At 38.5% G+C, this 17,662-nt stretch overlaps 1 protein-coding gene and 1 long non-coding RNA gene across 2 annotated transcripts in view; one reads left to right on the forward strand and one right to left on the reverse strand.

The window, feature by feature from the left end:
• TMF1 (TATA element modulatory factor 1) overlaps positions 1-3,575 on the forward strand; it is a 43,254-nt gene extending 39,679 nt beyond the window's left edge. Inside the window, exons 16-17 of the mRNA XM_007523323.2 lie at positions 2,550-2,675; positions 3,342-3,575. Coding sequence (XP_007523385.1) covers positions 2,550-2,675; positions 3,342-3,485 — 270 coding nt within the window. The 3' untranslated portion in view covers positions 3,486-3,575. The remainder of the gene's footprint in view (positions 1-2,549; positions 2,676-3,341) is intronic.
• On the reverse strand, positions 1,415-17,592 carry LOC132541864 (uncharacterized). Its single transcript, XR_009552959.1, has 2 exons — positions 17,378-17,592; positions 1,415-1,673 (listed from the first exon to the last, which is right to left on the reverse strand). It is a non-coding gene; the product is annotated as an uncharacterized LOC132541864 (long non-coding RNA).
• Between the last annotated feature and the right edge of the window lie 70 nt (positions 17,593-17,662).

Consider the following 17,662-nt stretch of genomic DNA (forward strand, 5'->3'; position numbering starts at 1 on the left):
TGAATTTTTTAAAAGCAAGTTGTGAAGTAAAATGAAATAGTGTTATTGAAGCCCAAAATGTTTTCCTATATATTAGTGATGAAAGACTGGTTAGGAACATTAGCCCAAACTTGAGAATAAGCCAGCTAATTTGATAGCCACAGGTAGGGAACTTTACTTTTTGTGTCACAGGAAATTCTGGGCTGGAGTTAAAGCCTGCCTTGATAAATTATATAGGAATCTAGGGGCAGAGAGCGCCTTGATGGCAGATTGTCTTTTTGCCTCAAGGGTTATTGTTGGAGCTCGGTGCCAGCACTACGAATCCACTGTTGCTGGCAGCCATTTTTTCCTCTCCTCCCCGCATTTTATTCAGTAGGACAGAAAGAAATTGAAAGGAGAGGGGGAACTAGAGAGGGAGAGAGAAAGATAGACACCAGCAGACCTGCGTCACTGCTTGTGAAGCATTCCTGCTGCAGGTGGGAAGTGGGGCTTTGAATCTGGGTCCTTGGGCATAGTACTATGTGTGCTTCACCAGTCGTACCACTCGACCCCAGGCATATTTCTCAAATTGGGAAAAAAAATTATCTTCCCCTGAGAAGTCAAAATAATGAAAGAGGTTAGAACTAATGGCCTATGCTTGAAAAGAAACAAGTAGGAGTATCTTGGTGAGTAATGATGGAAAAAGGACCTAGTTGGGGGCAGGGGGTGTTTTGCAAGCACCTGCCAAAGGGAGATGAGAGGCTGTGCTAGTATCAACAACTGTACTCTAAACCACTAGCCCCCAGTAAAGTTAAAAAATAAATGCAGTTTATATAGATCCACTGCTACATACCAACCTTTTGCCGGCAAAATTCTACTTTGTTTCACAGTTGTAGCCAGAGTACTTTTTCTTTCCCATAATCAGACCTCTCTCCTCCTGATAGTGGTTGAGATGGGGGAGTACTGGAGAGGTAGGACTCTCCACATTGCCTGTCAGAGCCCTAGCCCCATACTAGGATAACCACCAGGAAGAGAGTAGGTGAGTCCCTGAGCCTGTTCCTCTTGTTCCAGACTCACATCCCAGTTGCTGCAGTTAAGTTAAACCCAATTCATTAATCTCTGATCACACCGCACACCTCTGGTCATATTAGAATCCTAACTCGGTCCTTTGGAGACTCAGTTTCACTGTGAGAAATGTTAAAATGTGTTCCTGTTTTCAGCATTGAATTTGACAAACTCTTATTTCTTTTTTTTTCCCTTCTCTTCTTATTTTATGATTTTAGTTAGTTGAAAATACTGCTCTTTGGGGGCCTGGAGATGATTTGCCTGATAGAGCACTTTTTTTTTTTTAATTTTTAATTATAAAATGGAAATATTGACAAGACTATAGGATACGAAGGGTAGAGTTCCACGCAGTTCCCTCCCCTAGAACTCCATATCCACTCCCCTCCCTTGATAGCTTCCTTATTCTTTATCCCTCTGGGAGTATGGACCCAGGATCATTACAGGGTGCAGAAGGTGGAAGGTCTGGCTTTTGTAACTGCTTCTCCGCTGAACATGGGCGCTGGCAGGTCGATCCATACTCCCAGCCTGTCTTTCTCTTTCCTTAGTGAGGCAGGGATCTGGGGAGGCAGGGAGGGCTCCAGGACACACTGGTGAGGTTGTCTGTCCAGGGAAGTCAGGTTGGCATCATGGTATCATCTGGAACCTGGTGGCTGAAAAAGAGTTAAGATATAAAGCCATACAAATTGTTGATTAATCATGAACCTAAAGGCTGGAATATTGCAGATGAAGATTTCTGGTCTCTGTTTTGGAAAAAGCTAGTAGGTCTGTTTTAGGTATATTCCAAGGAGGCCATTACTTTACTAGTTTTTGCCTGACCCTGACAACTAATATGCAGGGGAGATGGAAAAAGGACTAGAAAGCTGGATCAGGGAAGAGTATAGGAGCACATTCTTTACCACGAGGGAAGACATGGCTGGAGCTCCTCCTACCACCTGAGAGCACCATGCAGAGAGGAAGCATCACAGTGAAGTAGTCCTGTGGTGTCACTCATATTTCTCCCTCTCTCTCTCTCTCACCCTCTCACCTTCTCTTCCCCGCCCCCCTTCCTTCCCTCCCTCCGTGTGTGTGGAAAATCCACCTGGAGCCATGGACTCAAGCAGGCACAAAACTCCAAAGAGGGCTGGCAAAATAGTTCACTTGGATAGTATGCTGATTTGACATGTGAGCTACCCAGGCTCCAACCTGCTCCCCACAGCATTCAGTGCATGGGGCCTTGACTCAAACCTGAGCAGTTCACATGGCAGAGCAGCAGTGACTATGCACCAGTGAGCTACTTTACTGACCTTGGACTTTAACTCCTCTCTCTTGAATAGTAAACCCTACAAATGGTGTACTTCTGAGAAAAGCTAAAAACTGGTGGGTTTTTTGTTTGTTTTAGCCACTATTTTTTTTTAACTTAAAAAGTTAGTTCATGGTTATGGGATAGCATATCTATTGAAAAATAGTAAATTAAGTATGTTTATATTAATGAAGGTATTAAGCAAGATATATTTTGATTGAAATTACTTTCTGGTAATGTTTCTTAGCTAGAAATTGGTAATCTAGAAAAAACTCGCTCAATAATGGCTGAAGAACTAGTTAAGTTAACAAATCAGAATGATGAACTTGAAGAGAAAGTAAAGGAGATACCCAAACTTCGAACTCAGCTAAGAGTAAGTATTATTTACTGAAGATAATGATCAGATATTTTAATCCAACTACATTAAATTTCGTATTTCTTGTGTATATAAAGTGCATATCAATTAATGATTTATTTGAAAATTAAAGAGAATATTTAAGTGATGAACTCTATATATCTTTTATTAAAAGTTGTTTATCCTGGAAGCAAAAAAAAAAAGTTGTTCATCACATTACACATTCAAAATATTTTTCATAATCATTTTGAGTTCCATTACAGAAAAATCACTAGATTTTACTTAGCCAAGACTCATAGTATTGTGGTTTTCATGATTCTAGTTCTATTTGTTGATATTGTATATCACCATAATTAGCATATAAGGTACTATGAGTCATTGTTTGACTAAATATTTTGACTTTTCCTGTGAGGTAAACAACAGTACTTAACAATACATTAATAAAAATAGACTGAGATATATGTAACAGGAACTGTAAATTTAGCACAGGGGTATAGTAAGATTGATAGCCATCTGGCCTGGTAGTTTCTCTCTATTACTGACTGCTTATGTTAATAGACTAATATATGTTTAATTTTTATGATAGCTACCTGCCTTTACCTAGACTGTAATCTAATTACTGTTAGCTTATTTATGGTAATACAAAGATGTTCTATACAGTCATCTAAAAAATTTTTTTTGTAGGATTTGGATCAAAGATACAACACTATTCTACAGATGTATGGAGAAAAGGCAGAAGAGGCAGAAGAACTGCGATTAGATCTTGAAGATGTAAAGAACATGTATAAAACTCAAATAGATGAACTGCTAAGACAGAGACTCAGTTAAACTTCTGCAAGTTACATTCCTGTCAGACTGACTGTAAACACTTAATATCTAAATGCAGACTTTCAATAAATTCTTTTATAGAATTATAAAGTGGGATTTATTGTAGAGTTTAAGAATCAAAGAGAAATGTTTTATAGTATATAGTAATATTTACAGTTAAATTATTTTGTGCAATATTTGGGCTTTATTTTTGAAACTATACTTTAAAGATTTATTTTTTAAAACATTTTTTTTTCTCCCCTTGAGTTGCACAAGATTTACTACTTTGTTCTGCTATCAAAATGGTCAGGGAACAAGAATGGTGTTCATATGTGTATTATAGGTATATAACTAATTATATCTATAATTTATGTGTTTGTATATGTTGGGAACACTTAATGAGTAAAACTGATATATCAAAACTTTTAAACCTTTCCCACTTAAGTATTAAAACATAGGCAACTAACATTTATAAAATGGACATTAAATGTTCAAATGAAAAAAATCTAACCTGTGATTATTAAATTTTGAACAATTTTTTTTCTTTTACAGTAAAATCACATTAACACTGCTTGAAATTTAATGAGTAAATCATTTAAACTTAAAAAATTTTGTGGTGTGAAAGAATTTCCACCAAGATTCCACAATATAATTCTATATACTTTGTAACTTACCTAAGAAAACTGTAACTATTCAAAGTTATCTGAATATGAGTAGTGGAAATTTTTATTTTAATGGTTTTATGTTGATAAAATAACATTTAATCTCTACTACCTCTAAAATAAATCCACAGTAGTAAAATTAATGACATAATTTTTGCTTTATTCACATTTTGTAAAACTTGACTTTTAACACACTGAAAATGAATGACAGTGCTACATATTTAACAAAAGAGGTAAATCAACGGAGCTTTAGAGACATTTTGAAATTCTGTGTGATTTACCTTTTTCTCTTGAACTTTAAGATGCAAAAATAGCTAGGATATCTTTGAAAATGACTATGCCTTCTTTCAAATATTATTTTATTCAAAAATTAAGTAGGCAGTGTTTTAGACTTGTGAAATGTTCAGATACATTTTATCCTATCATTTATTTGCAAATTAAAATTATTACTTAAATAATAAAAAACAAACCTCCAAACAGAAGAACTTCAGAGGATAGCTATAAGTAAGCTATATTGAAGAATTAGGGCTGCTTTTCAGGGCAATTCAGATGACCTCATTTTTGTTCATTTTGTATTCTAGAAGGTATTTCTGTCATTGTTTCTCTGATTTACAGCACTAAGAAATGTCTTCAGCAGAAGACATACAAATTTGTTCTGTTTTACAGTGGTTGAAAATAATACAGCTTTTTGTCAGCTTGATTCTTAAAAATATTCTGGGGCTGACAGAGTAGCAAGACTAATAGCAATAAGAAATGCATAGAATTAGAAAATACAGGGATTTAAGTTGCAAAGTTCTGTCAATCATCTCAAACTAGAAATTTTAAGTATTATGAAATTGTTCTTTTTAAACTTCCTTCAGTGGTGAAAGGAACCCCTTCAGTTGTAGAGAAAAGATTGAAATAAAACTATACTTTTACATTTCATAATATTAAATGTTTACTTTTCTTTGTCCTTATGTTAATAAAATCAGTTCAACTTAAAATTTTAAAGTGTTATCAGTTACTTAATTTAAAAATGATAAGCAGATATTTAAGTGTTTTGACTGTGTTACCATGGCTTACCAATCCACAAATTACACCAAGATCTCTCAGTGTATTGAGAAGTTGAGATGGTATACTCATTTCTTGAAAATTTACAAAGTGGTATAATACCTGTTGAATATTTATTGTCCTATTTTGCTTTTTTTGTCACCATTTCTCCCTCTTTTTTTAAATTTTTTTATTTTTAATTTAAAAAAATATTCTATTTTATTTATTCCCTTTTGTTGCCCTTGTTATTTTATTGTTGTAGTTATTATTATTGTTGTCATCGTTGTTGTATAGGACAGAGAGAAACGGAGAGAGGAGGGGAAGACAGAGAGGAGGAGAGAAAGATAGACACCTGCAGACCTGCTTCACCGCCTGTGAAGCGACTCCCCTGCAGGTGGGGAGCCGGGGTTCGAACCAAAGCACAAGGATCCTTATGCCGGTCCTTGTGCTTTGCCCTACCTGCGCTTAACCCGCTGCGCTACAGCCCGACTCCCTCTTTTTTTAAATTTTTACCAGAGCTTTGCTCTGGCTTATCAGTGAGTGAAGGAAAATTGTACCTGGGACTTTGCAGCTTCAGGCATGAAAGTTTTTTGCATAATGATCATGTTACCTCTCCTACCTATCATTAAAAGTTTTATTCATGTCTAGTAAAACAGTATTGATATACATGTATTTTGGTGGCCCAGGTGGTGGTGCACCTGGTTGAGTGCACATGTTACAATGTGCAAGGACCTGGGTGTTCAACCCCATGCTCCCCACCTGCAGGGGGAAAGCTTCATGAGTGGTGAAGCAGGGCTGCAAGTGTCTCTCTTTCTCTCTCCCTCTCTATCACTTCCTGCCCTCTCAATTTCTGGCTGTCTCTATCCAATAAAAAATAAAGATAATTTTTTTAATTACATGTATTTTTAAAAATTAATATTATATCATGAGTAGAAGGAGAGAAAAACCAGAGCACCGCTCGGAGATCAAGCTTAAGACTTCATACAAGTCCAGCATGCTACCACTATGGCACAGACATTTATATTTTAATGGATATGAAAATAGTTTGTGGGCTGGGGAGATAGCATAATGTTTATGTAAAAAAACTTTTATGCCTGAGTCTATGAGATCCCAGCACCACCATACTCCAGAGTTGAGCAGTGCTCTAATCTTTATCTCATTAAGAAGATAAAAATATTACAAAAGAAAGAAAGAAAATAGTTTGTAAATAGATGTTTTCATTCTAGGTAGGGGAGATAGCATAAAGGTTATGTAAACAGACTATCATGCCTGATGCTCCCAGGTCCCAGGTTCAATCCCCCACACCACCATGAACCAGAGCTGAAGAGTGCTTTTGCAAAAAATAAAAATCTATTCTTGAAAGAAAACATAATAGCAATCACAAGAATTTCCCAGAATATAAAGGAGTGTAAAAGACATCATTGTAGGGGGCGGGGTGGTAGCACAGTGGGTTAAGCGCACATGGTGCAAAGTGCAAGGACTGGGCTTAAGGACCTGGTTCAAGCCCCCAGCTTCCCACCTGCAGGAGGGTTGCTTGGCAAGCGGTGAAGCAGGTCTCCATGTGTCTATCTTTATCTACTGTCTTGCTCTCTCCTGATTTCTCTCTGTATACAACAACAACAACAGAACAATAACTACAACAAGGGCAACAAAAATGGGAAAAATGGCCTCCAGGAGCAGTTGATTCATAGAGCAGGCACTGAGTCCCAGCAATAACCCTGGAGGCAAAAAAGAAAAAAAAATTGATACGTAGTCACAGGATAGACATATTTTTCTACACTTGGGAAGATAAATTAAAACTACCATTTTTACTTTTCCTTAGACTATTGAGAGCATTCAGTTGCAGTGTTTAGAAAATGGAGATATCCCCCACACCTCTGGACATCTAATCTTTGACAAAGGGGCCCAGACTATTACATGGGGAAAGCAGAGTCTCTTCAACAAATGGTGTTGGAAACAATGGGTTGAAACATGCAGAAGAATGAAACTGAACCACTGTATTTCACCAAATACAAAAGTAAATTCCAAGTGGATCAAGGACTTGGATGTTAGACCACAAACTATCAGATACTTAGAAGAAAATGTTGGGAGAACTCTTTTCCTTATAAATTTTAAAGACATCTTCAATGAAACAAATCCAATTACAAAGAAGACTAAGGCAAGTATAACCTATGGGACTACATCAAATTAAAAAGCTTCTTCACAGCAAAAGAAACCACTATCCAAACCAAGAGACCCCTCACAGAATGGGAGAAGATCTTTACATGTCATACATCAGATAAGAGTTTAATAACCAACATATAGAAAGAGCTTGCCAAACTCAACAACAAGACAACAAATAACCCCATCCAAAAATGGGGGGAGGACATGGACAAAATATTCACCACAGAAGAGATCCAAAAGGCCGAGAAACACATGAAGAAATGCTCCAAGTCTTTGATTGTCAGAGAAATGCAAATCAAGACAACAATGAGATATCACTTCACTCCTGTGAGAATGTCATACATCAGAAAAGGTAACAGCAGCAAATGTTGGAGAGGGTGTGGGGTCAAAGGAACCCTCCCACACTGCTGGTGGGAATGTAAATTGGCCCAGCCTCTGTGGAGAACAGTCTGGAAAACTCTCAGAAGGCTAGAAATGGACCTACTCTATGACCCTGCAATTCCTCTCCTGGGGATATATGTCCTGAGGAACCCAACATATCCATCCAAAAAGATCTGTGTACACATATGTTCTTGGCAGCACAATTTGTAATAGCCAAAACCTGGAAGCAACCCAGGTGTCCAACAACAGATGAGTGGCTGAGCAAGTTGTGGTATATATACACAATGGAATACTACTCAGCTGTAAAAAATGGTGACTTCACCGTTTTCAGCCAATCTTGGATGGACTTTGAAAAAATCATGTTGAGTGAAATGTCAGAAACAGAAGGATGAATGTGGGATGATCTCACTCTCAGGCCGAAGTTGAAAAACAAGACCAGAAAAGAAAACACAAGAGAACCTGAAATGGAATTGGTGTATTGCACCAAAGTAAAAGACGCTGGGGTGGGTGGGTGGGGAGAATACAGGTCCAAGAAGGATTCAGAGGACCTAATGGGGGTTGTATTGTTAAATGGGAAACTGGGGAATGTTATACATGTACAAACTATTGTACTTACTGTTGAATGTAAAACATTAATTCCCCAATAAAAAAAAGAAAAGAAAATGGAGATATATCCAACACACCTGCATTGTGACTTAATATTATTGGTATAGATAGTTTCAAACCTAAGGAAACCATAGCTAAGGTAAGTGGAACAGTTTGCACAAAAAATAATAATTCATCTTCAAAGTTACTTATTTCAATTGTTCTAATATGTATTGATAGTTTATGCCAATCAATATTGCCATTAACAATGGAATTGGTGTATCGCATCAAAGTAAAAGACTCTGGGGTGGGTGGGTGGGGAGAATACAGGTCCATGAAGGATGATAAATGACATAGTGGGGGGTGTATTGTTAAATGGGAAACTGGGGAATGTTACGCATGTACAAACTATTGTACTTACTGTTGAATGTAAAACATTAATTCCCCAATAAAGAAATAAATTTTTTTAAAAAAAGCTGAGGGTAGATAGCATAATGATTATGCAAACAGACTCTCATGCCTGAGGCTCCAAAGTCTCATGTTCAGTCCCCTGTACCACCATAAGCCAGAGCTGAGCAGTGCTCTGGTTAAAAAAAAGAAAAAGAAAAGACAAGTTTCTTGTCTCCTTTAAAAAAAAAACAAAAAACTGCTATAATAAGATAGTGCTCTTTTGTTCTTAAAGCCCTATCATATCTTGTTTCTTCTGAGTCTGAATGAGCACAACATAATATAGAGCCATTTCAAATAGTATTAAAAGCATTCATACTGAGATTAATTTTTAAAAGTGTTTACATTAGTCCCAAGACTAGGACAGCAGAGGAGGGAGAGGGAGGGAAGAAGCTAATAGCATCACAAGTTGTTTTTCAGTTAAATCGCAGATTCCTTTATTTGGTCTGACCAATCAATACTTTTATGATTACAGCCCCACACCAATCTGAATCAGGTAACACATTTTCATTTCAAAATTTTAGATCCAACCCAACCTGGGCCAGTGTGACAGAGGGCTCAATGTCACAGTAAATTCTTTGTAGAAGTTGGAAGTCGTTTTCTGGAAATAGGATATAAGAAGTCTGATATTCTGTTAGTATCCTCCACTGTGGTCCAACCTCTCCATGCTGAGTGTTGCTGCCCTCTAATCCCAGAATTGGCCAACCTCTAAAGATAAAACCCTTGTTTCTCTTACACAGAGAACAGATTTTCTTTTTAACAGGAGACACTTCTCCTTTGTTTTTCACAAGTGAAACTCTTAATGCTTTGAAAGTGTCTTAGTTCGGAAGGAAGCAGGCGGAGCTATGAGCAGCAGATCGCTTTCTCTCCTCTTCTCACCTCTCCTCTCCTCTCCTCTCCCGGATCAACTAGGAATACCAAAGGAGACCACCCAGGACCGAAACAACACAGGACTAGAATGACCACAGGAACCCAGTAAATCACTGGTGAGTACAAACACATGTGGCTGGTGACAGAGAGGAGAGAGGGGCCTAAGGAGAGATTAAGTGACTGCTAACAGTTCAGCAGTTTATCAGTGGAGACACCACCTCCAGTCTGCTCCACCAACAAGGGGACAGCTTAAGGGAGGAGAGGACTCCCCAGAGACTCACCAAGTGCAACTCTGAGTCTCCATTGCTACTACCCTCAGAATCTGGAGCAGCGACAGGGAGGGACACCAGGTGACAGAGATCTAACCAGGAAACTCAGAAGACCTATACCTCGGTGGCATAGCTAAGGGACTGTGAAAGTCTCTTTGCATAACCACTGGATTATCTCTGCCACACCCTGCTTTATCTCTTGGTCAGGAGTCAGTGATTAAGCTAAGAAGCCTATTGATAGTTTAAAAGCCCTCAGGCTCCCATAGCCTACAGGGAAGGAAAAAAAAAAAAAAGAAAGATGCTTTTAAACCACTGAGCTCCAACTCAGGGATTGAAATAACTGTTAACTTCCACCACTGTGAACCCTTTAATTAACTTACTTAGACACAAGTCAATCCAGGCAATAGTGATCAATAATTTGAAAAGTACTGATAAAGGGAACTCATAACATAATATATGAAATGGTTAAAACAAAAAGAAAAAATATTGGAGAATCGAACCAGGACAAGAGCAGCTAAAAGTCCTCCAGAAGCACAAAATAATGAGTTCAACACCCAAAAATTAGCTAAGGAAATAATAACAGGAGTAAAGAATCTGAAAAAATTGTAACCAAAAATGCAGGAACAACAAATGAGAATATGGAAGAAAATACTAATTATCTCATGGTTATTAGAGAGCTGAAAGCTGAAATCGCTGAGCTAAGAATGCAACTAGCTGAACAAGTTAAAAAGTATCAGAGCAGGGCAACAAAATAGATGAACTCCAGAAAACAGTAGAGGGCAGAGAGAATAGAATCAATGAGGCTGAAGACAGAATTAGCAAGATTGAGGATGAATTAGAGACAACTAAAAAAGAAGAGATCTCAAAAAGAGATTAAGAGATGCTGAAAACAACAACAGAGTCCTATGGGATGACTTCAAAAGAAACAATATACGCATTATTGGCATACCAGAGGAAGAAAGAGAAGGAGAGGAAGAAAGCATTTTCCAGGCCATAGTAGCTGAAAACTTCTCTAGTCTAGACAAAATCAAAGACATAAAAATTCAAGAAGCCCAGAGGGTCCCAAACAGAATTAACTGAGACCTAAAGACACCAACACATATCATACTTAGAATGGAAAGGAACAAAGGTAAAGAAAGGATCCTGAAGGCTGCAAGAGAAAAACAAAGAGTCACCTACAAAGGAAAACCCATAAGATTAGCAGCAGACTTCTCCATACAAACACTACAGGCCAGAAGAGAATGGCAAGATATCTATTGAGTGCTCAATGAGAAAGGCTTTCAGCCAAGAATACTATATCCTGCTAGACTGTCATTCAGACTAGATGGAGGCATCAAAACCTTCTCAGACAAGCAACAGTTGAAGGAATCAACCATCAACAAGCCTGCCCTGAAAGAAGTTCTGAAAGGTCTCCTATAATCAACCAGACCACCACAAATAGGACATATATCAAAACACTCTAAAACTCTTCAAGAATGACGTTAAAATATCTTCAATCTTTGATATCAATAAATGTCAATGGCCTCAATGAATGAATTCACCTATTAAAAGACACAGAGTAGGAAGATGGATCAGAAAACACAACCCAACAATATGCTGTCTACAGGAAACCCACCTAATTCAACAAGACAAACACAGACTTAAAGTGAAAGGATGGAAAACTATCATACAAGCCAATGGCCCACAAAAAAGGGCAGGAGCAGCTATTCTCATATCTGACATGATAGACTTTAAAATAGATAAGATTAAAAAAGGAATGGACACTACTTAATGCTCAGAGGATCAGTCAATCAAGAGGACTTAACAATTATTAATATCTATGCACCCAATGAGAAGCCATCTAAATACATCAAACTTCTACTGAAAGAGCTACAGCAATATATTAACAGTAACACAATCATAGTAGGGGACTTCAACACCCCACTATCTCAACTTGACAGATCATCCAGGAAGAAAATCAGTAAAGACATAAGGGAGCTAAATGAAGAGATAGATAAACTAGAACTATTGGACATTTTCAGAGTCATTCATCCCGAGAAACTGGAATACACATTTTACTCAAATCCACATGGATCATTCTCAAGGATAGACCATATGTTAGGCCACAAAGACAGCATCAGCCTATTCAAGAGCACTGAAATCATCCCAAGCATCTTCTCAGACCACAGTGGAATTAAACTAACACTTAACAATCAACAAAAGATTAGTAACAGTGCCAAAATGTGGAAGCTCAACAGTACACTTCTTGACAACTTCTGGGTCAAAGAGGAAATCAAGGAAGAAATCAAAATGTTTCGAGAGTTCAATGAAAATGAAGACACAAGCTATCAAAATATTTGGGACACAGCTAAAGCAGTCCTAAGAGGGAAGTTCATAGCTATATAAGCACACATTAGGAAACAAGAAAAAGCACAAATAAACAGCCTGATTGCACATCTTAAAGACCTAGAAGAAGAACAACAAAGGAACCCTAAAGCAACGAGAAGGACAGAAATCACTAAAGTTAGGGCAGAAATAAATAACATTGAGAATAGGAAAAAAGATCAACGAAAGTAAATGTTGGTTCTTCGAAAGAGTAAACAAAATCGACAAACCTCTAGCCAGACTCACAAAACAAAAAAGGGAGAAGAAGACCCAAATAAATTGGATAGTAAATGAAAGAGGAGATATCACAACAGACACTGCAGAAATTCAACATATCATGCGAGGCTTCTTTGAACAACTATATGCCACAAAGCTAGAGAACCTGGAAGAAATGAATGATTTCCTAGACACCTACCAACTTCCAAAACTAAGTAAAGAGGAAGTGGATAACATGAACAGGCCCATCACAGCTAATGAAATTGAAACAGTTATCAAAAATCTCCCCAAAAATAGAAGTCCTGGATCAGATGGTTTTACAAATGAATTCTACAAAACCTTCAAAGAAGAACTAATACCTCTACTTTTAAAAGTCTTCCAGAAGATTGAAGACACTGGAATACTCCCTGCCAGCTTCTATAAAGCCAACATCACCCTGATACCAAAAGCAGACAGGGACACAACCAAAAAAGAAAACTACAGACCAATATCTCTGATGAACATAGATGCGAAAATATTGAACAAAATTCTAGCCAACCGAATACAGCAGTATATCAAAAAGATTGTTCATCATGACCAAGTGGGGTTTATCCCAGGCATGCAAGGTTGGTTTCATATACGTAAATCAATCAATGTGATCCACCAGATCAACAAAAGCAAGACCAAAAACCACATGGTCATATCAGTAGATGCAGAGAAAGCCTTTGACAAAATACAACATCCCTTTATGATCAAAACACTACAAAAAATGGGAATAGATGGAAAATTCCTCAAGATAGTGGAGTCTATATATGGCAAACCTACAGCCAACATCATACTCAATGGTGAAAAACTGGAAGCATTTCCACTCAGATCAGGTACTAGACAGGGCTGCCCACTATCACCATTACTATTCAACATAGTGTTGGAAGTTCTTGCCATAGCAATCAGGCAGGAGCAAGGAATTAAAGGCATACAGATTGGAAGAGAAGAAATCAAACTCTCCTTATTTGCAATTGACATGATAGTATACATGGAAAAACCTAAGGAATCCAGCAAGAAGCTTTTGGAAATCATCAGGCAATACAGTAAGGTGTCAGGCTACAAAATTAACATTCAAAAGTCAGGGGCATTCCTCTATGCAAACACTAAGAAGAAATTGAAATCCAGAAAACAATTCCTTTTACTATAGCAACAAAAACATTAAATATCTAGGAGTAAACCTAACCAAAGAAGTGAAAGACTTGTATACTGAAAATTATGAGTCACTACTCAAATAAATTGAAAAAGACACAAAAAAGTGGAAAGATATTCCATGTTCATGGGTTGGAAGAATTAACATCATCAAAATGAATATATTACCCAGAGCCATCTACAAATTTAACGCTATCCCCATCAAGATCCCAAGCACATTTTTTAGGAGAATTAGGAAAAAATGCTACAAATGTTTATCTGGAACCAGAAAAGACCTAGAATTGCCAAAACAATCTTGAGAAAAAAGAACAGAACGGGAGGCATCACACTCCCAGATCTCAAACTGTATTATAGGGCCATTGTTATCAAAACTGCTTGGTACTGGACCATGAATAGACACACTGACCAGTGGAATAGAATGAGAGCCCAAGGGAGTCGGGCTGTAGCACAGTGGGTTAAGCGCAGGTGGCGCAAATCACAAGGACCGGCATAAGCATCCGGGTTGGAACCCTGGCTCCCCACCTGCAGGGGAGTTGCTTCACAGGCGGTGAAGCATGTCTGCAGGGGTCTATCTTTCTCTCCTTCTCTCTGTCTTCCCCTCCTCTCTCCATTTTTCTCTGTCCTATCCAACAACGACAACAACAATAATAACTACAACAATAAAACAACAAGGGCAACAAAAGGGAATAAATAAATAAAATAAATATTAAAAAAAAAAAAAGAATTGAGAGCCCAGAAATGAGGCCCCACACCTATGGACATCTAATCTTTGACAAAGGGGCCCAGACTATTACATGGGGAAAGCAGAGTCTCTTCAACAAATGGTGTTGGAAACAATGGGTTGAAACATGCAGAAGAATGAAACTGAACCACTGTATTTCACCGAATACAAAAGTAAATTCCAAGTGGATCAAGGACTTGGATGTTAGACCACAAACTATCAAATACTTAGAGGAAAATATTGGCAGAACTCTTTTCCTTATAAATTTTAAAGTCATTTTCAATGAAACAAATCCAATTACAAAGAAGACTAAGGCAAGTATAACTTACGGGACTACAACAAATTAAAAAGCTTCTGCACAGCAAAAGAAACCACTATCCAAACCAAGAGACCCCTCACAGAATGGGAGAAGATCTTTACATGTCATACATCAGATAAGAGTTTAATAACCAACATATAGAAAGAGCTTGCCAAACTCAACAACAAGACAACAAATAACCCCATCCAAAAATGGGGGGAGGACATGGACAGAATATTCACCACAGAAGAGATCCAAAAGGCCGAGAAACACATGAAGAAATGCTCCAAGTCTCTGATTGTCAGAGAAATGCAAATCAAGACAACAATGAGATATCACTTCACTCCTGTGAGAATGTCATACATCAGAAAAGGTAACAGCAGCACATGCTGGAGAGGGTGTGGGGTCAAAGGAACCCTCCTGCACTGCTGGTGGGAATATAAATTGGTCCAACCTCTGTGGAGAACAGTCTGGAGAACTCTCAGAAGGCTAAAAATGGACCTACCCCATGACCCTGCAATTCCTCTCCTGGGGATATATCCTAAGGAACTCAACACATCCATCCAAATAAATCTGTGTACACATATGTTCATAGCAGCACAATTTGTAATAGCCAAAACCTGGAAGCAACCCAGGTGTCCAACAACAGATGAGTGGCTGAGCAAGTTGTGGTATATATGCACAATGGAATACTACTCAGCTGATCTTGGATGGACCTTGAAAAAATCATATTGAGTGAAGTAAGTCAGAAACAGAAGGATGAATATGGGATGAACTCACTCTCAGGCAGAAGTTGAAAAACAAGATCAGAAAAGAAAACACAAGTAGAACCTGGAATTGGCGTATTGCACCCAAGTAAAAGACTCTGGGGTGGGTGGGGAGAATACATGTCCATGAAGGATGATAAATGACATAGTGGGGGTTGTACTGTTAAATGGGAAACTGGGGAATGTTATGCATGTACAAACTATTGTATTTACTGTTGAATGTAAAACATTAATTCCCCAATAAAGAAATAAATTTAAAAAAAGTGTCTTAGTTCATTTTCTGAGTCAGAAAAGGACCCGAGGGATCCCAGATCTCCCATAGCAACACTGACTGCTTGCATCTTTTTGCCATGAGACAAACTTTTTTAAAAGCGTTTCTCACGTATTATGTCATTTTATATATTTTTACTGCATATGATTTAGTGGGAAACCAAGTCGTTAAAATTTAAATAAGTACGATTCATTTTGAGCCATCTAACAGGAAAGGTACATTTCCTGTAGGACAAAAATAAGATGGTAGCAAGCAGTCTGAAAAAAAAACGCTTTTAAAAAGTTCCTTCCTTGGGGGCGGGGCGGTAACGCAGGGGTTTCAGTGCACACAGAATGAAGCGCAAGGCGCAAGGACCCAGGTTCAGGCCCCCAGCTCCCTACCTGCAGGGTGATTGCTTCATAAATTGTGAAGCAGGTCTGCAGGTGTCCTCTCCCCCTCTGTTTTCCCCTCCTCTCTCAATTTCTCTCTGTCCTACCAACAACAACTTGTTTATTATTTTATCATAATTATGTGACAACTCATTTCACAGACTGTTAGCATCCGTATTTCTGTCCCGCTATTTAGTGTAAAGGCACAGAGATATTATCCTTAAGGGTTGGAGGTTATGCAAAGAGACTCTCATGCCTGTGTCTCCTAAAGTCTCAGGTTCAATCCCCTGCACCACCATCAGGCAGAATTGAGCAGTGCTCTGGTAAAATAAATAAAAATTATTAAGTACAGATTCAATTTAAACAGGTTAAATGAATATTGAAATCATCAAAATAAACATGTTTAGACACAGAGTCATTAATGTTAAGTAATAACACAAGGAAACAATAGTTTCCAAAGGTTGCATACTTTTTAAGTAAAAATTACAATGCCCCATTAATTCAAATTATTATTTAGGGAGTCGGGCGGTAGCGCAGCGGTTAAGCGCAGGTGGCGCAAAGCACAAGGACTGGCATAAGGGTCTCGGTTCCAGCCCCCGGCTCCCCACCTGCAGGGGAGTCACTTCACAGGCGGTGAAGCAGGTCTGCAGGTGTCTATCTTTCTCTTCCCCTCTCTGTCTTCCCCTCCTCTCTCCATTTCTCTCTGTCCTACCCAACAACGAAGGCATCAATAACAACAACAATAATGACTACAACAATAAAAAAAGGGCAAAAACAAAGGGAAAAAAACACAAATTATTATTTAATGAAGCGAAAAAGCTAAACTGCATGCAAAGTATAGCATGCCTTTCTTTATAACCATCTGAAAACTTACCAAGTTCTTTTTTTTTATCTCATTAATTTATTTTCTTTATTGGGGGTTAACCATTTGCAGTCAACTGTAAAATCCAGTAATTGTACATGGGTAACATTTCTTGGTTTTCTATTTTTCTTTTTCTTATTATTTTTTGAGTTTCCCTAAGGGAAAAACTTACCAAGTTCTAATACTACTTTGTGTACTTTAATAATTTTTATTAAATGTATATATATATATACATATACATATGCATACAAATACATGCATATATGTAGATATAGATGTATTCTCCAGAACTTGGAAGAATCCCTGCTACCACAAAGTGCTACCAATTTCACCCCCCAGATTTGAAAAGAAGAGGGACAACTTCTGCCCTAATCAAGAAAACTAAAAATTCGCTTCCAAGCAACACATTCTGACGGAAGAAGAACACAGGATTTTCTGTCAATACTGCCCTAGTGTCTTTTAAATACCTTCTCTCGGGGTGTCTGAGGCCGGTTTCTTTAATTCCAGCTTCTCTCACCAGCCCTGCTTGGGTAGGTTGGTGTCTCGGAGCGCCCACACCACCATCGCGGGAGAGCGATGGCACAAGCTGGCGGTGCCCTAGACCCCCCTACCCCCCCGCGGGCCGGCCGGAGTGCCGGGCCCCCACCCGCGGGGTGGCACCTCCGGGCCCGTCCCGAGGCCGCCCCTCCGCGGGGCTCCGCCGGGCTCCGCCTGCCCCCGCGCGCGCTGCTGGCCAAGGTGTCCGGGCAGCT

This window comes from Erinaceus europaeus, chromosome 12 (genome assembly GCF_950295315.1).
Source record: "Erinaceus europaeus chromosome 12, mEriEur2.1, whole genome shotgun sequence".
In the NCBI taxonomy this organism is placed as follows: domain Eukaryota; kingdom Metazoa; phylum Chordata; class Mammalia; order Eulipotyphla; family Erinaceidae; genus Erinaceus; species Erinaceus europaeus.